Source organism: Thalia democratica, chromosome 8, assembly GCF_965202585.1.
Source record: "Thalia democratica chromosome 8, ktThaDemo2.hap1.1, whole genome shotgun sequence".
Taxonomy (NCBI): Eukaryota; Metazoa; Chordata; class Thaliacea; order Salpida; family Salpidae; genus Thalia; species Thalia democratica.
Genome location: NC_139172.1, coordinates 41,166,576 through 41,189,895, shown reverse-complemented (window position 1 = coordinate 41,189,895; position 23,320 = coordinate 41,166,576). Strand labels below are relative to the sequence as shown.

The 23,320-nt window shown below is 24.8% G+C and overlaps 1 protein-coding gene across 1 annotated transcript; it reads right to left on the bottom strand.

Annotated features, from left to right (window-relative positions):
• Positions 1-9,495: 9,495 nt before the first annotated feature.
• On the bottom strand, positions 9,496-22,916 carry LOC145842644 (ciliary microtubule-associated protein 3-like). The gene is made up of 6 exons (XM_082950117.1): positions 22,828-22,916; positions 22,097-22,245; positions 20,283-20,372; positions 17,502-17,635; positions 15,551-15,668; positions 9,496-9,638 (listed from the first exon to the last, which is right to left on the bottom strand). The coding sequence occupies exons 1-6, from the start codon at positions 22,862-22,864 to the stop codon at positions 9,573-9,575; spliced, it is 594 nt and encodes a 197-aa protein (XP_082806243.1). The 5' UTR covers positions 22,865-22,916; the 3' UTR covers positions 9,496-9,572.
• Positions 22,917-23,320: the final 404 nt, after the last annotated feature.

Below are 23,320 nucleotides of genomic sequence, written 5' to 3'. Positions count from 1 at the left end.
TTACTATTTTAATAATTAGTAGAAATTATCTTTATCTTTATTTATGTGTGACATTTATATTATTTTCTACTTAGCAAATTCAATTTATAATTAAGCATTTCTTTACAATTATAAAATGGTATTTATTAATATATAGGGCAAGACTGCTGTATTATTTCTTTGTGTTTTAAACTCTCATTATTTCATTACACTTTTATTATTAAAAACAGTCATGTTTATTTCAGAATTTTGATTTAATCTCTTATTGTTAACAAAATTTCTGATATACTGAGGTATAACTAAATGATTATCAATTAGTCAAGGAACATAAATTTACAAAGTCTAAAGATATAGAGAGGTGTGTTAGCATTCAAAAACATATTTTAATTCAAAAAAACACATTAAAGCTAATTTGTGCAATATTAAAAAATTGAAAATTTTTATTTTCTGAATTTTATAGAATTCTGAAATGCGTAACTAAACGAGAGTGCGTAACGTCACGAGTGCGTAAAGATCCGAGAGGTTACTGTATTATGACAAGATTTTGCATTAAAGTTTTTTATGACTTTAAAACGTTAAAATCTATCGGAAAAAAAATTTGAAGATTAAATACCTTATTGTATTATGTGTTTTTATGAGTATTTTAGATTTAAATACTTTTGTAAATGTATAAATAGAATAACTTTAAACTTTGAAAAGCTAGTTAAAAGTAAATTTTAAAATTATGTTGAAAAAGTATACGTTTAATAACTTACCAAAATTATATTTTTATATTAAGGTTATGTTTCAAGTTTGCATAAGTAATTTCATTTATACTATAAACAGGAATACTTAACAAGCCGATATGCTTGGTTACACTCGACAGATGAACAATTTAAAAGGTTTCTGGAGCTCACGTTTCCTGAGCTTAATGAAAATGGCGAACTAGTTGAAGATAAAGATGAATTCAGTGTGGTGAGAATGTTTTTCGTCTCCACTTTAAACATACTGCAGTTTGGTTAGTTTGTAACTTTTATTTGTCTTCTACTTTACAATTTACAAAATATTAGTTAAGTTTTTTTACTAAATTTTGGCTTTATATGCATTTATGTATAGATGTACAAAGATTTTTGTTAGTTTTTTCGAGGTCACTAAAGTTCTTAATTTATTTTCAAATACTTTACTTTGAATTTAATTTATTTGTAATTAAAATACAGTAGAAGGTACTATACTCTTCACAATGTTTAATTCTTTAATAGATACAGAACAGTTGAAAAACAAAAAATCAAAATTCATTGAAAAATCAATTGAACATATCACGGGATGTCACAAAATAGGTAGCTAATAAGTTTCCGTTATTTTGATTGAGTATTTTATTGAAATGTTTAATGTTTGAAAAAAAAACATAAAAAGCATATTTTAAATACACTATTATCATTAAGTTTTTAAATTTTATATTTTAAAGGTAAAATACTTAACAATGGTAAATTTTTTTACAAGTAATTTATTAGTTTAAACACTAGATAAATAGTTTATAAGTTAGTTTATTTTATTTGAAAATTGTTATCTTTTATTTAAGTTTAAAGACCCACAAATTCCATAATAACACAATTCAAAACTAAGCTAGCCTGTATACTAAGCATGAAAATTACTTTACCGACTTAAAAAAAACTTTAAAGTAATGGATTGCTGTTTTGTTTACTAATAGCTTGTTTCCTTAATTTAAAAACAGTTGCTTCTACATTTGAGTTGTTTTAGTGCATTTTACGCCAATTATATTATTTAACATTTCAAAATTTTTAAATGTATGTTTGTATATAAATAAACATAGTACGAGTTTAGCATGTAATCAACAAAAAATTATATTTTACAGTTAACATGCATTCGGTAATAGTCAGAAGTGATTTCAATGAAATCACTAACTCGGTCATTATAAATCAATTTAAGCGAAAACTTCAAAACCTCAATTTTGCCATTTGGACGAGCCGTTCCAATATTACTATTGCTTCTAACTTTATCTTCAAGTTTGTAACTCAAATTAATACGTTGCAAATGAATGCTGATAGAATGATTCCAAACAAAATAGAGAAACTGAATGGAGCTTTATCTTCTTCGAAAGCTAAAGTTTGTTTTGTTCGTTAAATAAGTTTGAAAACTTTTGGCAGTCGAGAAAAAAAGTTTAATACTTATGTAAATAGTATCTTAAAAATGATGTACACATAGATTTTTAGATTGATTAAGGAGTTTATATTGATTTAAGTTTTAAATTGTAAACATGTATAGATATTTATTTAAATCATGAATTATTTTAAAACTATCATAATGTAAACCAGACTAAAAGATACGTTCGTAAGTTTTTTATAAACAAAAAAAAATGCTTTTGAATTAAACAAACAGGTTGAATTCTTTATAGTGACTGATGTACAGAAATACAATGAAGAATTGTTTACGATTATGTTTAATGTTATGAACAAAACCAAAGTTGGAAAAATTATTATTCATTTGCATTCGTCACTCAGCCACAACGAAATGAACGATTTATTTACAAGACTGGAAGAAAAAGTTAGAAGTCTAGAAACAGGAAATATAATTGCTAACGATGTTAGTTGTTTTATTCAGTTTTTTTATGACTAAGCTATTTTTTTTTTGTAGAACTAAAATGTTTTAAGCATAAGGTTACCATACCTTTTGAGTTATTTTAGTTATTTTATTATTTCAAATTTAGATCACAATTGAGATAAAAGCTTGGGAAATCATACTAGAAGCAAAAATAGTAAAGGAACAACCACCAATACTTTCTACCCGGTTTGTTAACAGTTTTCATCGGTTTTTACTAATTTTTACAAAAAATTGTTGACTTATTACCATTGAGTTTTATCAATAAATATTTAAATCAAACTGATAGGTTGGTTGTAAATGATGAATACTTACTATCGAACAGTATGAAGAGAATAACTAGTTTTTTGTCCTCTTCTTATGTTAAAGTTTGTTTTGTTTTTTAATTATTGCTTAAATATGTTGTTTTAAAGTTTAAGAAAAATTAAAAAAAAAAAAAGAAGTTTTCTAAAAGTTGTACATCAGACATTTTTAATATAAAAAAAATTATACAAATTAAATTTCGGTTTATAAGTTGTAACAACAAACGACACATTTAAAAAACAATACTAAAAACGTTATTTGTAATTTTATACAGACTGCAAGTCGAATTTATCAGCTTTATAATAAAAAAACAGGTTGAAACGCTGCATGTATTGTATTTACAAAAGTACGATGAAGAGTTGTTTAAAATTGTGTTTGATGCTTTAAACAAAATTAGAATTGGATATATGTGTATTGATTTGCATCCGTCGCTTAGCAACAAAGATGTGAAACATATCTGCGCAAGTTTTCAAGATGAAATAGTACAAACAGAAAATATACCTTCTAATTATGTTAGTTGTTTTATTTAACTAATACAACTAAACTAAAGGTATTTATTATAAAACTTAAAGCCTTTTTACTATAAGATAGCTAACAGTCGTTTTTGTTTTAAGTGTATCAAATTTACAGACCGCAATTTTAGTTCGAGGTTTTATACGAGACTCGACTCGAGTTGATGATTGGAAAACACTAATCGAAGTAGAATTAAACCAAGGACAGCCTAAAATGTTTACTAATCGGTTTGTTACCTACTTTTTACTAAGCTTACATTTTGTAATAAGTTTTTATAAGTTTTATTAACTGTAACCTATGTTCTATGACTTTTAATGATTAATAATAAAATACAAGGTTTACTTTTCCACTTAAACGTTATTACTTTTACTTTTTTTGAATTTTTACATTTAAAGCACTTATTTACTGCTTAGTTTAAGATGTAAGTTTGTTGATATAACGTTAAAGAAAATATTTAACAAAAGTAATTGTAGAAAAATAGTAGTTTTTCATTTTTGTCTGTAAAAATTAAAAAAACTATATACGGTTTTACAAAAAAATAAAAAACTTTATTGATAACAGAAAAGTATTTTGAAACTTTCTAAACGACTGTTTGTTATATGATACACTATTTCAGGGAATATCAGAATATAGAATCAGACTGAAATCCGGATTCAGATTTTCGTCTTAAGAACCAGATGTAAAAGATTATTTAATGTTTTTTGTTTGCAATATTCAACTTTTATTTGAAAGTTCGAATTTAGCTTTTGTAAGCTTCAAAAAAAAAGCTCTATCAAATTAAATACATTAAAATTTAAACAACAAATTAAGCTTTTTTAACAATTTTGTGGTACTGTTTCATATCTATTAAAAAAACATAAAAACAATGTTCAAACAACCTATTATTACTGGTTTATACCGAAGTTTTCTACTTTTTTTAAGGTTAAACGAAACATTTTTTTAAAACTTTAAAACGTTTTACATGTTAGTTTTAAAATTTACATAATGCAATGATTAAATGATTGTTATGCTTACTAGTATTCGTATTTTTATGTATGTACTTTTATAAGTTCAAACAGCTGCTAAGCTAAAAATTAGTTCAAATCAGTATCAAACACTCTTCTTTGATTATTTTACTATTTTTTATAAAATTGTTTTGTGTAACTATATCTTCTAAACTTCATCAAAAAAGTTTCGGTCATTTAAAGATTGACATAAATCTTAATCGTGAGCTTGATCAACTTGTTTTCAATTCTTCTCAACACGTCTTTATTTTTGTCTTATTAAAATTTTACTTTATATTTTTTCAAATGCATTTTATAAAGAAAATAAAATAACTTTACAAAATATATGATTTCTAAGGAATAAATTGTTATTTTATATGTTTTTTTTGCAAAATTTAGCCCTTTTTTTTGTTTCAACTTGATTATACATTATATAAATAAAAGGTGCCAAAACTTAAACTAATCAACACATAAATTTTTAATATATAGGATATGTAAACTAAGGTTATCGTAAATGTATATCTAGTTTGTTGACTCATAATATTAGTTCAAAAAGTTCATAAAAAAAAACTTAGTTATTTTAGTCAAAAAGTTTTCCATAGTTACAAACTACTTGAAAATAGATTTTATCACTAAAGATGTGTAGTTATCCTACGCTTAAAAAGTTGTAAAATTTGTAACATTTTTCAAGGAAATTGTTCAATTTTAGCATTTTAGAGAATTTGTTTACAAACAGTTTTTGCCCTCTATAGCTCTTTGTGTTTTTAAAATAAATTCTTTAAAATATGTTACATTTGTATTTATCTCAATCGACTTTAACGTTGAAAACTCTTTTTGCTTTTGAAATAAAGCAAACATATATAAGCAAATTAATGCAAACTTTTACCAAATGGTGGTATATACTTTGAAATAATTAATTAACATTTTTTTTATTAACCATAAACTCATAGGCTGTAAAAATAAATTAAAACTTTAAACAGTTGTATAAAACAATGTTTTGTATTATTAGTTTATTATAAAATCATTAACTTTATATTCGAGTAAAATATTTTTTTAATTAGTTTTAAAGTAAGAATTTTTCATACTTAGTTATGTAATGGTGCAAAAATCTATCTAAAGTAATTTTTCAGTCGTTTTTATTTTTATTTTTTGACCATATAAGTTGTTTAAATATTAAATTTAAAATATTTTAAATATAATAACAAGATATAAGCTATAAAACTTCGAAATGAATATATTAATCAACATTGAATTATTAGTTTTTTATTTATTTACAAAACTTTGACAAATGGTAATTGTACAATTACTGCTAAAATTCTTATTATGACGTCATAAAGCTTTATTACGTCATATCTGCGTAATCGTATTACAAGCTTGAAATTATTTTTATTTAACCGGTTAATAAAAATTCGATATATACTTATTTAGTAAATCATAAGTTTTAAAATGATAAAATGGTGACTCTTTGAAAGTTTACACTGTTTTGAAAATTTTATTACAAAACTAGTTTGCACCTGCCTGTTAAGTTCGCACATTTGACTGCGTTCAAAATTGCGATTTAAATCGCATTTGCAGTAATTTTTTTCAAAGCGGGGTCTTTATAAACAAGTTTTTTAATTCAAGCAATGCTAAAACTGCAGTTTTATGCACTTTAGTTGTTTAATATTAAATATATGACAATATAAATATTTAAATCACGGCTACTTCAACCACTAGATTTACGGAAATTCTATTTATGTTAAACTTGCTTAGCGCTGTTTAGTTTATTAGAAATTGCTTTTTAGTGAGAACAAAAACTTGATTAGTAGGTAGTTTTGATTGACTGCACTGCAATATTACCATGGTTTAAGCTTTCGAAACTTCGCACTTGTAAAACGTAACAACACAAAACTTAGACTTTAATGCTTCTAGTTTAATAAATAAAGTTAAAAAACTAAAGCTTTAAGATAAAAAAGATCTAAAGAATTTTTAGTTATGGAAAAAGTAATATAGACTTTCTTAAACCTGTAATAAATTTTATTTTAAACTAAATGCCTTTAACTAAAAGTGTTGTTATTAAAAGTTTACTACAGGCAAAGTTAGTAATTACTTCAGAAACAAAGACAATAAACCTCACGAACTGAAATCTAATACAGTCTAAGAATATAAGGGCTCTAAGGATATATTAGTTTTACTTTGAGACCATTAGAAGAAAGTGAAAAAGCACCTAAGAAGAAAAAAGCTATATCTGACCAGATTTAAATTGTAACAAATATAAAAATAATAAAGAATTACTGCTAGCAACATTGGTATTTTAAAAGAATGTAAAATTAAATTTTATTCGTTACTCAGTGAAGCAATTTTGCATAAACAATATAATCTAATTTCATTTAATCTTAATTTAGTTTACGAACAATTAATTAAACCAAGTATTACCCACACTTAATTATTTTATTTAAGCATATACACCTTCTTACTGTGTATAAATGATTGTCTTATAATTTTGTTGTACTGTATGATCTTTATGTATAAATGTACATATTTCTTTAGCTAACCTTTCTTATAACTTTAGTTTGTTAATACTAATTTTAATTGTTTCGCACCGATCTGTTTTTTATAATGGCTAAGGTAGAGTCGAAACGTCGATGTTGAAGTAAACTATAAAATTGTTATGTGTATATTTTTAAATTGTGTGTAATTAAAAGACTTAAAATACACGACTTAATAGTTTTTATGGTCTTAAACATATATCATCATGTATAATTATATAAAAAACTGTTTTTAATTGTTTTATAAAATATAGTAACTCTGAATGTTTTATTAGAGTTTCATAGTTTGGTTTTTGAATTTTTAAAAATTGTAAAAAATTATTGTTATGCAATACATTTCTAATCTCTTTTATTGCTGTTGTCACTTGAAAAAAAAACTGTAAAAATGTGTGTGATACTTTTGGAAGTTTTATTTTAGACTGCCTTAAATACACATTAGAAGAAGTCTTTAAAAACATTAAATAAAACAGTTGCTAATTACCACTAATTTACTTTTAGTAAAACAATGTACATCGTAATTCATTTTAATTGAAAGTACATTCTACTTCTTTCAACTATTTTACTTTTAGGATTCCCTAAATCCTTGTTGTTAATTAAGGTCGTGAAAAACTATATCAAAATGAGTATTTTGAAATATTTCTGTTTCATATCTTATAAAACTAATCCATAGTTTACAATAACGACAAATAAAAATTTAACCTCTGCGAAACAACTAAAACTACTAGTAAAGTAAGTTTTTAAAACTTTATTTTTGAATGAAGCGGTTTCAAAGATAGTTACATGTCAAATTAAAAAAATCAGTTTGTTTTCCATTGCTTACAAGTATTTTTCTACTAAAATGGTGTATTTTCTAAAAAAACTTGTGATAAACGTAATAAATTTAACATTCTTTCATTGTACTTAAATCATTTATAGCAGCGATTCTTAACCAGGGGGTAAATTTTCTTTTTTATAGATTACGAAAATAAATGTTTTTTAGGTTTCTTTTTAAGTTATAAGTTAGTATTTAAATGTAGTTTTTTTAAATTAAATAAAATCTTTAGATTTTTTATATCTAATAAGCTTAAAGCCAAAACTCTTTTTTTTCCACAAAATTAAACACTACTAGATTTGGTAATTACCTTTCATAAATGAGAAAAACATGAGGGGTTTATAACCGCTGATTTTAAGGTAACAAGCAAGAAAAATTTTATCAAAGAGAAACGATTTTTAAACCGTTCGTTTAAAATAGCCGATTTAGAGCACGAAATACTTAATTTGTTCTAATTCCAATAAACGGATTTAATGTTAGTAAGCACCTGTATTAAAAAACAAAAAGGTTAAACAAAAAACTGATTCCATAAATTTACTTTTTATAAACTAATTGCTGTTCTCTAAAAAATCTATAAACTTTTGCTATGGTCATTTTTTCAACACATTTACTTATATCAACAGTTTTGGCTGTCTATAAATTTAAAACATAGGTCGTCAAACCGCGGTCTGAGCAGAAATTTTTGGCCCACAATGTGCTTTTTAGCGAATTTACAACTAATGTAAAACAATAAAGTTTGAAACATAAAAGAGTATATATTTACAAATATGCCTTTTGTTTTTGCTGACGAGAAAACTGTGCTTCTTACCTTCAACTTTGTTCAGGTAAACACGTTTATACGAGCTTTTTTTCAAAGCTATTTCGTGAAAAATTTTACAGTCAAGTTTCATTTAAATCTGACCCACTGCTAATATAAGTCTACTAGTCCAGACTTAAGTTAAATGTAAGCAATCAAAAATGTTAGGAATAAGTAAGACTTACTAAGAATAATTCTTTAGCAGCACATATTTAAAAATTTAATGTAAATTATATAGGATGTTAAACTCTTAAACTATAAAAGTCAAGAAAAAAATTATAACTTTTTAGGTCAGAAAAAATTGACTTTGAAATTTCAGGAAACTTTTCTTTTTTTTATTTAGAAAGTATATATCGTAAAGAGAATTTTAGCATGAAAACACAAGTAATAAGGTTAATAAAGTAAATTATATAACAAAGTATCTAAAATGTATTTTATAACTCTGTACTAGAATCTGTTTTTTTTGATTTTATAACTTGAAAGATTAACTTATCGAAAAATATTTCAATGCTAAACTAAAACAATAAAAATATGGTTTACCTTAAAAAACAGACTAACATATTAAAAAAAAAAGTAGAACTCTAAAGGTTTTGTTGTTGATATAAATTATTGTCTAAAAATTAGTTAGATTATAATAATAACAATAAATAATTTATAATGATAATAATAAAATTAGTTTTTATAGTAAAAGTAATTTGGTATTTGAATCGATGTTTGTATTATAAACATATGCTGGCTAAATAGAAAGAAAGCTACGAAGTTTTATATGTTTATTTTGATTTTTCAAGCATACTCTAATTTTCAGACTAGTTTAACAGAGAAAGGGATCTAAATAAACTGCAAAGAGACAGAAAATGTCCAAAAAAGTTTGCAAAAAAAACTATTAAAAAATTGGCTCGCTACAAAGTTTAAACAACCACTTGAGTTCGATACAGAAAATAAATCATTTCAAAAAATTTACTAATGACAAAACAAAAGCTAAAAAAATTAGCCAAAAAAGTCACAGTTTATTTTCACCAGTTAAAATAAGCATAATGATTAAAAAAATGTTTTAATATATAATATTAGTAGTACAAACGAAAATAAGCAACTTTGTTCTTGAATTTTCTGTATTCTTTGTCCACAAGAAGCTGTTAAATTTGTTATAGTTATTACAATTACGAAGTAGTTGTCATATGTTTACAGCAAGCAACTAGTCATAATCAAAAATATTAAACAAATTTCACTGATGGCAAATTTAAAAACATGATAGTGTAATTTATATGAAAGCATCAAGTACAAAATACGAGCCAGTTTTTATAGAATTAAAAAATATTATTATTTAAATTTTAAAATATTGTAGCTTTTGTATAAAGTTTCCAAAATAAACATATAGACCGCAAATTTTTTGGTGTCTATTTTCTCAGAAACTAAAAAAATCACTAAAAAAATACCTTCTCCTTCATTTTCTGAGCTAGAGACCTCAAAGTTTCAGAAAAATTTTCTTTTATAGTTAAAAAGACTTTGAATGTTAAGATTTTAAAAATGTTAAAAAATAAAAATTTTGTATAAAATAAACAAAAAATAGGTGTTTCTTTTAAATAAAAAATTCATTATTCAATTTTATAACAATTCATGCATTCAATCATTTAAAAATTTAATAATAAAATTTCTGTGAAAGTTTGAAGAAGATTGTTAAAATTGAAGGAGAAGTTAGATTTTTAATGAAATAGTCTTTTTCGCGTTTTTGATTTGTACCTTCCATTAGGGACCTATTGAGGTCACCAACTTTGATCGCTTATATCTCAAAAATTACTTTGAATTTTTCAAGCGGTTAAAAATTTCCGATAGCTCATTTAAAACTCTATAAAATAAGATTAACTTGTAAAAATCAAGGTGGATATGCCCGTAATTTAAATTTACAATATCTTCCATTTTTTTTGATTAAATGCTTTTTTTGAAATTTATTCATTAACTGAAGATCTTTTATAGATTACTATAGGAGTGAAACGTTATATAGTTTTTATGATCTGCAAAAAAAAAAGATTAATCTAAAATTTAAAAACTGTAAAAGTGATAAACAGTCGCCTTATAATCAAAATGAAATCAAATTTAAAAAAATTTAACTAAAGTATAATTTTTTCTATTGAAAATCGCACATTGTATAAAAATAGTATTTAAAAGTAAATTCTGTAATATATACACTTTTGTATACCATTATCATTTATAGCATGTAACATAAAACGTTATAGAATTACTCATTTTATTACTTGGTACATAAAAAAATTAATCAAATTAAAATTTCTTAGCTAAAAGCAAAACTCAATAGTGTTTTCAGTAAATGAAATTAAAATTATAAAAATATATATAAATTTTGGCTTCATATCAGATGATATAAAAATTAAATAAAAATAAATATATATCTTAATAATTTATTATTTTTGAGAATAAACAATTACTCAGTTTCACCGCAGAGCGGATTTTCAAATTGTAAATCTGTGGTAAAATAATAATATTAAAAATGACAAATATTTGAAAATTGGTTTGAGTTAAGCTGATATAAAAAAATAAAAAATAAATTAAGAATTATATTAATGTAGAACAACCTTTAATTTTAAAACTATCAAATTATAGTCTACAAACAATACAATTAAACCATAGTATACTGTGGGGTATTGATATCTAATGGATTTAAAGAGATTAAAACTTTTACAGAGTTAGAAGTTATGGAGTAGTATATACATATTATTAAGCACACAGTTCTAATAATAAATTAATAATGTAAAAATGTTCAAAATAAAACCAGGGAGTAAGCATTAAAAATTTTTTATGAAAGCATTGTTGTTGTTATTGTTAACAGAGTTGTATTATGATGACAAAGTATAAAATGGCTTTTTGTGAAAAATTTTTTAGATAAGCGAAAAATAGAATGAGGGTTAGATTTCAGATGTTAAATTTAAAAAATAAGATAAAAAATTGAATATATTTAGTTGAGAGATAATCAAAGAGAGTATAAACTACTAATAATTCAACTCAAGAAAAAAAATATATGTATACTAATTCTCCAATAATTATGATTTACAACTGGAAATGGGTATATTATAATATATGCACAATTTATCTTATATCTTAATAAAATATATTTAACTAATCAACAGACTTGAAAAAAAAAAAAATAAAAAAAAAAAAAAATAGTTTTAACAGTTTAAGACTGAGAATGGGAATAATATTATAATATATGCACAAATAATAAAATATTTTAATAAAATTGATACCTGTGTGAGATATAAATTATAAATATTCATTTAAGTAATGTGGGCATTGGGTTATCAGTTCATTTCTCTTGTTTAAGGTTTTTCTTTTGTCTGCTAGGGCTATATGGAGTCTTTCTAGGTTACATAAAGTGCACATGTTAGTATGGTTTGTGTTAGATTTTACTGATTCTACTATTTTCCATTCAATTGAGTATTTTATATGGTTACTGTATAGATCCCATAGGTGATTTGCAAGTTGGGTACAATTTTTGGGTTTGCTTTTAAAAGGTTTTGGGAAAGAGGTTTTGTGTTCATTATATCTAGACTTAAATGTTCTTTTGGTTGAACCAATATAAATTTTGTGGTCATTTACGGATGTGGAGACTTTAGCTTGATATATTACATTACTTAGGCAACACTTGTTATCAACGGGGCAGTTTGTTTTTATTCTACAATTACAAAGTTTTTCGTTTTTATCTGATTTTTTCGTGAGTTTTTTGTTGTGGGAATTTATGAGGGCCATAATATTAGGTGCGCAGCAGTATGATATTTTTATAGAATTTCTGTTGATTATTTTGTGATAGATGGTGTCTTTCTTAAAATGTTTATTTACTAAATCCAGGAAAAGTTTGCCAATTTTAGTCTGTACAGATTTACAAAAGGGGGGATTGTAATAAATGCAATTTCTTTTTCTAATTTTGTTAATGTTTGTACTATCAAATTGTTTGTAGGTTAAATTATATTTAAAATTACTTTTATTTAATGCGTTTTGGTATAAGCCTTTGATGTTATTAAAAACTTCTTCATTTTTAGATAGTTTGCATAGTCTTTTTTCAATCATTTTTGGTATATTGTTACGTATATTTTTAGGGTGGTTGGAATTGTTGTTGATGTAGTTAGTTTTGGAATTAGGTTTACGGTAGGGACTGTAGGTGTTTAGGGATAGGTCCAGGGAGACGTCAAGAAATTCTGTACTAGTGTTGCCAATATCTATTGTAATTTCAAAACCTATTGAAGACATTTTTTTTATAAGGGACTTTTTAATTTTTTCAAGTGTGGTTCCAGAGGATTGTTTTATAATTGCAAGACCATCATCTCTATATAAGCCTATATTTGATGGGCCTGTGATTGGGGATATTTCGTTTAGGATGTATAAGCCTATTAAGTCACAGACCTCGGCGCCCTGGAATGAGACCAAAAAAACAAATAACAATAACTTTGATATAGCTATGGGTTCATTCCAGGGCGCCGAGGTCTGTGACTTAATAGGCTTATACATCCTAAACGAAATATCCCCAATCACAGGCCCATCAAATATAGGCTTATATAGAGATGATGGTCTTGCAATTATAAAACAATCCTCTGGAACCACACTTGAAAAAATTAAAAAGTCCCTTATAAAAAAAATGTCTTCAATAGGTTTTGAAATTACAATAGATATTGGCAACACTAGTACAGAATTTCTTGACGTCTCCCTGGACCTATCCCTAAACACCTACAGTCCCTACCGTAAACCTAATTCCAAAACTAACTACATCAACAACAATTCCAACCACCCTAAAAATATACGTAACAATATACCAAAAATGATTGAAAAAAGACTATGCAAACTATCTAAAAATGAAGAAGTTTTTAATAACATCAAAGGCTTATACCAAAACGCATTAAATAAAAGTAATTTTAAATATAATTTAACCTACAAACAATTTGATAGTACAAACATTAACAAAATTAGAAAAAGAAATTGCATTTATTACAATCCCCCCTTTTGTAAATCTGTACAGACTAAAATTGGCAAACTTTTCCTGGATTTAGTAAATAAACATTTTAAGAAAGACACCATCTATCACAAAATAATCAACAGAAATTCTATAAAAATATCATACTGCTGCGCACCTAATATTATGGCCCTCATAAATTCCCACAACAAAAAACTCACGAAAAAATCAGATAAAAACGAAAAACTTTGTAATTGTAGAATAAAAACAAACTGCCCCGTTGATAACAAGTGTTGCCTAAGTAATGTAATATATCAAGCTAAAGTCTCCACATCCGTAAATGACCACAAAATTTATATTGGTTCAACCAAAAGAACATTTAAGTCTAGATATAATGAACACAAAACCTCTTTCCCAAAACCTTTTAAAAGCAAACCCAAAAATTGTACCCAACTTGCAAATCACCTATGGGATCTATACAGTAACCATATAAAATACTCAATTGAATGGAAAATAGTAGAATCAGTAAAATCTAACACAAACCATACTAACATGTGCACTTTATGTAACCTAGAAAGACTCCATATAGCCCTAGCAGACAAAAGAAAAACCTTAAACAAGAGAAATGAACTGATAACCCAATGCCCACATTACTTAAATGAATATTTATAATTTATATCTCACACAGGTATCAATTTTATTATAATATTTTATTATTTGTGCATATATTATAATATTATTCCCATTCTCAGTCTTAAACTGTTAAAACTATTTTTTTTTTTTTTTATTTTTTTTTTTTTCAAGTCTGTTGATTAGTTAAATATATTTTATTAAGATATAAGATAAATTGTGCATATATTATAATATACCCATTTCCAGTTGTAAATCATAATTATTGGAGAATTAGTATACATATATTTTTTTTCTTGAGTTGAATTATTAGTAGTTTATACTCTCTTTGATTATCTCTCAACTAAATATATTCAATTTTTTATCTTATTTTTTAAATTTAACATCTGAAATCTAACCCTCATTCTATTTTTCGCTTATCTAAAAAATTTTTCACAAAAAGCCATTTTATACTTTGTCATCATAATACAACTCTGTTAACAATAACAACAACAATGCTTTCATAAAAATTTTTAATGCTTACTCCCTGGTTTTATTTTGAACATTTTTACATTATTAATTTATTATTAGAACTGTGTGCTTAATAATATGTATATACTACTCCATAACTTCTAACTCTGTAAAAGTTTTAATCTCTTTAAATCCATTAGATATCAATACCCCACAGTATACTATGGTTTAATTGTATTGTTTGTAGACTATAATTTGATAGTTTTAAAATTAAAGGTTGTTCTACATTAATATAATTCTTAATTTATTTTTTATTTTTTTATATCAGCTTAACTCAAACCAATTTTCAAATATTTGTCATTTTTAATATTATTATTTTACCACAGATTTACAATTTGAAAATCCGCTCTGCGGTGAAACTGAGTAATTGTTTATTCTCAAAAATAATAAATTATTAATTATCAATCTCCTATTAGTGGATAGATTACTGTGTCTTATTTATTTGTTCTAAACTCTCTAGTTAAATATATATCTGCCAGTTTACTTTACATAAAAATTAATATTACAATATAAATCAGAAATATATATACGAAACACAAAAAAACTTGTACCTAAACAAAAAACTGAAAGCATGTACAAAATACTAAAGGTAAATAAATAAATTAAAAATAGTAAGATATAAATCAAAATACAATAATGTAATACTATAAATTTTAACTGAAAACTTCGATAATTTAAAATACTATTTTTTTATATGAATTAGTTTTATAACTTAAAAATGTGTAAACAGACACATTAAACAAGTAACATAACAAGTACATTAGTTAAACAAAATTTTGTTAATTTTTCTAATTAAAAATTACTTTAAGAAATCAAGTCACAAGAACTTATGTAAAAATAAAATAATAAATTGCTAAAAAATTAAATTTAGAATAATTTCAGCTTCAAAAGTTAACTAAATTTATTATTTTTATGTTTATAATAAGTAATCAAATAATATTAAAAACAAACTTCAGTTTTAAGTGATCTCTGGGGCAGATTAGGTTCAATTGGGAATATGGGTTTGCCGAATTGTTCCGGCCAAATTATTTTCCTGTTGACCTTAAATTCATGATCGTATGTTCCAGGCCTGTTAATAACAAAACAATTGATTAAAAAAACTAAAAGATATTTTAATCGTACAAATATAATAATCCAATGACTATATGTTTTCAAAAGGTTTGCTACAAGAGAAATACCATGAAATTTTTACAAATTAAAGTAACTTTTGAAACACTAAGCATTCACTTAATACAGTGTTAGATCGAAAACAAGTTGAAGTAACATCTTTAAGTCTGTTAAGGCCATAGGGGGGGGGGATGTAAAACACTTTTTTTTTACAAAAATTAACTTTGGCTTTTATAAAAAAGCTTTAAGTACAAACTACAAGCAAGTTTTTATAGAAATCAAAACTTTTATTTAACTTTTATATATTCAAATTTTGGTAAAAAATTTCTGATACAAACATATGGACCGTAAATTTTCGGGGTTAATTTTCTCGGAAATTTAAAAAATCACTAAAAACTATCTCCTCCTTCATTTTTCAAGCAACCTTCTTCAAATTTTCAGGAAATGTTCTTTATATTATAAGAAAAAAACGTTATTTATGAATCTTAATAATTTAAAAAAATAAAATTTCATCACAAAAGAAAAAAATTTTACTAATTTTTTTGAAGTCCAAAGTAACGTTTTTTTTGTTATTGTATAAAAATTAAACTGTGAAAGTTTGAAGAAGGTTGCTTGAAAAATGTAGGAGGAGATAGATTTAAATAAAACTGTCTTTTTCCCTTCCCATAACGATCCTATTATGCGGCCCAGCTTTGACTAGTCATATCTCGAAAAATATATCAAATTTTTTATAACGATAAAAAACATCTTGAAGCTTAGAAAAAACTCGATAAAATAAGATCAACTTGTAAAAAACATAGCTTAAACCCCCCTATGGCCTTAATAAGTAAAGAAAAACAACGAAATAACTTATAAATAAATGCATGTACTAAGGGTGGTTACTGGTTTAAAAAATATTCCAAATACTTTAAAGCATTTTCCAGATACTTTTTTGTTTCTTTTTAATAGAAACTTAAGCTTTAAGTAAATAAATTATTTTACTAATATAAAATTACATATGAGATACTGCAATGCTTCTTAAAACATGTTTTTTTATTTTAAAAACTCTGCTTTTTAAATTTTTTAAATTTATAAACTATTCTGTTTTTTATGATAATAATTTCTTAATTGTCCACATTTAACTAATTTAAACATATAACTGTTCAAAATTTAAGGTTTTTTCGTTGATTTATTAAAAACCACAGAAAAAATAACTTCAATTTTACTAATGTTTAAACTCCAGTTATTCAGGCAAAATCTCTGTCCTGTGAAATTTTAAAACCAATAATGCTGTCATGTTGGTACAAGTAGATAGCTTGATCTAGTTACAAAATTTAATAAAATGATCAAAAACCTTAAAGTTGTTTTTGAACCACTAGGCTTTAAATCAGATTTAGAATTTATTGAAAACTTTTTTTGCAGAACTAAAAAAATATCAGCCTTAAAACATATAAATAAGTTGTATTTTACACACTACAAAATATCAACAAATCCAGTCTCACGTACATTTTTTATGTTAAAACAGGCTTATTACTTTAGAAAATTTTAACAAACAAAATTGAAAAAAACCTCACAGTTGCAATTTAAATGCTGAGTGAAATCATCAAAATAATTTTTTTCATTGAACTAACCTAGGTTCAGATAAACTTTAATTCCTGTGCCAAGGCACTTAAAAGGATGTATTTACATATCCAATCACATACATAACACGAATAAACAACATATGCTAACAAACCAGAATTTCAGAAGTGTGAAATTGCAACAATAAATCTTATAGACAATATATTACACATGTTATCAATATATATTAACTAACCCGGGGCCAAGCACATCCTCAGCTTTCAATCTTTCCTGAGTGCAGTTGAACGCATGCATGTTGGGAGTTTTCAGCTTGGGCAAGGTGGTGTTCCTCTGGTAGTGAGATGGATCAGGCGTCCTTTCCTGGTGTTCCTGAGAATACAAAGTTGAATTTAAAGCAAAAAGTTTTAATACTGATTAGTAATGATGACTTACAACGAAAAATTTGAAGTAAAGGCACCCCTAATGCAACAAAAAAAGGCATTGATACATTTTATTTTCTTGGAATCTTAAAACTGTAATGTTTTTGTTAAATTTTTGAAAACTATTAAATTAGTACTAGACAGGGTTGCTAATTTTTTTTGGAAAATTTTCTCTATGTTTTTAAAATTTCCTCCAGGTTTTTAAAAGTACACATTTTTGGGTCTATTTTTTTAGTTTAAAGTTATGTTTAAGAAAAAAAAACTGTGTTAATTAGTATAAAAACAATGAAAAGATACTGCACAGTTAACTCAAATGTGATTATTTATAAAAAAATTTGATAGTGACAAAAGTTTTTTATCTATATGGTAGACTTTATGTGTCAAATAAAAATTTTAAACTTAATGTGTTAAAATTGTTTAACATTCCAGGCTTTTTCGATTTTTTTATTTAATTTTTCAATTTCCATTTATTTTGCCTAAAATGTCTAATCTAGGTTTTTCCAGTTTTCTAAGTTTTTTGGCTACCCTGATTAAAGATAGAATTTATATAGAACCCAAAAGTGTTAAGTTAATTTTTAAATTATACGCGTATTATAAAAGAAGGTTCTTTTAAATACAGTAAAAAATGTAATAGTTTTCAGATGAAAACTTTAACTGAACATACAAAAAAGTGAAACTAGACAAGTAACTATGTACCATTTGCTTAAATATTTAAAAATTATTACTAAGAAATTTCATTAGCCTCATGACCTAAATAATAAGACTCCAAAATTTGTAGTAAGTTTAATTAATTTTGCAAAAAGGTGCTAGAAACAGCACAGTTCAATCCTTGAACAACTAACGGAAGTATATAAAAAATAAAAGTAACTTTTACATATTTGAAGTTAAATGATGGTTGATTTAAAATAAAGATGCACTCTATAAGCATAAAGATTCATTAAGGGCATAGGGGGGTCCACTTTGATTTTTACGAGTTGATCTTATTTCATAGAGTTTTATCTGAGCTATCAGACATTTTTAACCTCTTGAAAAAATTCAAAATAAATTTTAAGATATGAGCGATTACAGTCGGTGACCTGAATAGGTTCCTAGTGGAAGGCGCAAATAAAAAACGCAAAAAAAGACTATTTCACTAAAAATCTATCTTCTCCTTCATTTTTAAAGCAATCTTCTTCAAATTTTAAGAGAAAGTGTATTATTAAATTTTAAAAAGATTAATTTCAGAAATTTTTTTTATTTTGAAAAATAAAACTTTTATAAAAAAAAACTATATATTTTGTTTTATTAATCTAAAATTTTTATTTTTTAATATTTTTTAAATTCCAATATTTAAAGTATTATAAATTACGAAAGGAACGTTTCCCGAAATTTTGAGGTCTCTAGCTTAAAAAACTAAGCAGAAAATAGATTTTTAGTAATTTTTTAAATTTCAATAAATTGACCCCAAAAAACTTGCATCTATACATTTGTATCTGAAAATTTTCATAAAAATTACAATATCTTAAAAGTTAAATAATATTTTTTAATTCTATAAAAACTGGCTTGTAGTTTGTACTTTAAGCTTTCATGTAAGATCCAATGTTATTTTTAGTAAAAAAAAAACGCGGACTTCCCCCTATGCCTTAAACAATGTACACCCTAGTTTTTTGTGAAACATATTATAAGTTTTAGAATTCATAGCAAAAATTATAAAAAACCCATTAGAAATTATTTATACTACCAAAACTTTATAGGAAAAAAAGTTGCAGAGCGATAGCTAATAGATGTGCTTTCTATTTACTAGTAAACATATACAAATTAAACATTAACATTCAAAATAATATTGTAAGTTTTTGCAATTCTAAGAGCAGTTATTCTTAAACAAGTGTAGCACAATTTGCTAACCAGCACTTTTAATTCCCTAGTTTAATTTTCATTATATACATTATATACGGGAAAGGGAAAAATATGCACAAAGACACTGTTTCACTAAGAGACACTTTTGTAAAAAAAAATGCATGAAGGAGATAAATAAAATAAATAATAACAATAATAACTACTAAAGAAAACAGTGACTAAGAGTTAGGGGTAACAGCATAATAAAAAATAAATAAGAAAAAACTCGACCTGGGGTAAGGGTTAGTAGTCCTACTAAAATAAAACTAATAAAAAATATAAAACACAAAGAATTTCACCAAGCCACCAACAACAACATCCAAGACAACGTACGACTGGTTTCGTCCTTAATAGGACTCATCAGGCAGGCACAATTGCAAGAAAGATTTAGATATATTGAGATCTTACCAAGAGGGCTTAAGTACAAATTACTGAAGGAACCGTTTGTTGGTAAAGTTGAAAAAACTGACACAGCCAAAAGTTGTCTTGGATGCTGTTGTTGTTGGTCAAGTGGTGAAATATATCATTTATGATTGATTGCCGAAATAAATACCAGTTAAAATAACAAAAAAAAAGTTACCAACTAAGGGTAAGGGTTAAAGGTTACAGTAGAGGTAAAAAAAACAAATAAAATAAGCCTTAACTTGTGCAAAAACACCTTTCTTGCATACTTGACAGTTCTCCATTATAAGATATACATACAAAATAAATTTAAAACAAACTTTTGCAATCCTGGGTGCAGTTCTTGCTGAGCAAGTGTATCCCAGTTTGCTGGTCATCCAACGATCAGAATTTGTCTTTATTGTGTTGTACTGTATAAAATTATTTATTCAATTAATCGATTGCGTTAAAAAAGCTTTATCAGTTAAGATCACAGGGGTAAGAAACTATTAGCAAGTTTTTACAGAATAAAACATCTTTATTCCAATTTTAATTTTTATTGTGTTGAACAGTTTGGAACTGATATATAATGACTATAAAATATGTATATTAGTTATTAGAAAGTTGACTTTCAGGCATATTTGTGTTGCTAATGTAAAGTGATGTCAACATAATGTTTACATGCATAAATTATGTGTTATTAATATTTCACGATAAAATGTAGGATTAAAAAGTATAAATATTTCTTAATATAAACAACTGTAATAACTAAGGACTTATAGGTTCACATAAATTGAAAAAAAAGATCTTGAGTATTTACAAATGATATAGCTACATTGATTATATGTATAAATAACTAAATGTAGTTAATACATAAACTTTCTATAAAAGTAAATACTTAATATATTTTTCATCTTGTGCAGATTAAAAATGGGTAGCTGTCAAATTTGCACAAGGGGATAAAATTGGGCAAAAATAAAATTGCATGAAAACTTTTTCACACAAAGGGTCACTTTTGCAGGATGACACTTTTGTACAGAGACATTTTTGCATGGGTTGAAATTATTAAATTATTTTATTCTTTTATTAATTTAAATTTATTTCTTTTTAAGTTTTATTTTTAACTATTACTGTTACCCCTAACTCTTACCCTGACCAGTAATTATTTATTTTTTAATAAATATTTTTCTAATTTTTTTTTTACTACCACTGTTACCCCTAACCCTTACGCTCGGTCAGTAGAATTTTTTTATTATTAAATTATTTTTTTCTTTTGTATTTTTTTAGTAAAAAAATTATTAGTTACTTAATTTTTTTAATATTTTATATCACTGTTATCCCTAGCCCTTACCCTTAATCAGTATTTTTCTTTTGTTATTTTTTCTCTTACTTTATCTTTTAGTTTTTTTTCTGTTTTTTTATACATTTTTTTTTATAATTTTTTTTTTACTTTAGGCAGAATTGACTATGGTGCAAATTTGTCTTAGTGCAATTTTTTTTGTACAATTTTAACCTTTTTTTATCAAAAATAACACATACCATTCTTAAACAAATATTTATAGTAAGTTTGTTTTTTAATAGACAAAAAGTATATTTATTAAGAAGGTAGCTTTAAAATCAAAAGAATAAAAATATTATAAATTTAACATACATAAGAGCCAATGTAGTTTTTTTATCAAAACTTAACCTAGTTTTTGCAGGGTTGTCACAGGTCTTAAAAAACTGTTAAAGAATACTTAGGTTTTATAAAAATGTTCAAAAATTTTAAAGTTCAAACTTATTAAAACTTTTTGTAGACTTTAGATACAAATAAAAATTTTAGTTTTTGAATAAATATGTTATTTTTTCAGAGTCCTTTACTTTTGTAAATAAAAATTAAGTGTTCAGTATAAAAAACTACAAGAAAAACATAATTTATTATATTGCATATTGTTAACATTTTTATTTCTATGGTTAAGTTTGCTTAAAGTTCAGATTTGCACAGCAATACTTTTGGAAAGGTGACAGTAAGGTAAGTATGAACAACATTTTGATATATTGGCTTTAATAAAATTATTTTTGGCAAGAACTCTCAAGTAAAACGTATTTTTGGACACTCTTTTTGAAAGGGTTTTAGTGAACAAACTTTTGATAATTAACTAAACCACTAACTCACATCATGGTTATGATAGGCACCAGGTCCAGTGTTGGGCTGCCCCTTAATCAACTTGATGCTGGCCCCCATCCTGTCATGAGCCTGACCCGTTGGAAAGTTGTTCCTCTCCTGAGTGGTCAGAAACGAGAAGTGTTTCTTCCTTTCCTTTTCTGTGTGTAATTTGTATTTTTTAAAACAAGCTTACTAACAATATACACGACTGATTGTTTCAATGTGCTCAAGGTATTAAAATTAAATGTGTATGCATATACATTTAAGAATATTCCTTAATATATCAAACCTTACCAGAAGTACTGCCTAATAAAAACAAAAACTATAACTGAGACATAAAGAAAATCTTGATTATAGCTTATACTTGGCCAATTTAAAATTTATTGTTATGTTACCATAATTATAATTACGGAGTACCATAAAGAGTTAACTATGTAGTTTGATTGAACAACAGTATTTTTATCACAGCCAGATTAATGTTTAAAAATGATAAAGTCCAATTAGCAAAAATAATTATGCTAAAATTACTGTTTTATAGTATCAAAAAACAAAGAAAAGTTAAAAATGTAAATTTTTGGTATATATCATTATAAAAACAAAATAAATATACAGGTTTGACAATGATTTTTTTTTAAACATTTCTAACAGAAAAAAGAGAATTATGATTTAAATTAGTTTTTGACTCTTATATCAAAAAGTTATTTTAATTAAATCATAAGATTTTTATTTTTTTTTCTTACCTTTTTCCTTTTCTTCATCTGATAAAATTTCAGACATTTTGAATGTTCAGAATTTTAAGTAATAAGCAACGTACGAATTTAAATTGATTTCTGAATTTGTAAAGTTAAAGTTGTAGCTTTTTATATTTTAAGCTGGTTTGTTTCATTTTATAATCTTAACACAATTAAAGTTTGTATACAAATAATATTTTTGTAGATTTCTGTAACTTTATTTATTATATAAAATAAAAAACTAAGGATTAAATCTATCTTAAAGGAAATTACTTCGTAATACTAAGTCAGTATTTGAATATTAAAAGTATTTGTTTTAGAACTATAGGTTTTCATTGAATATATACAATACCTGAGACAATACAAAATTACTACTATTATTGTTTTGAATGAGAATGATATTATTTGCAAAAGAAAAAATGACCCATAAATTATTAGATTATTGTTTTAGTTTCAATAATTTTATTTTTTAATAAAATGATAGTAAGTCTAAGTAAATGAT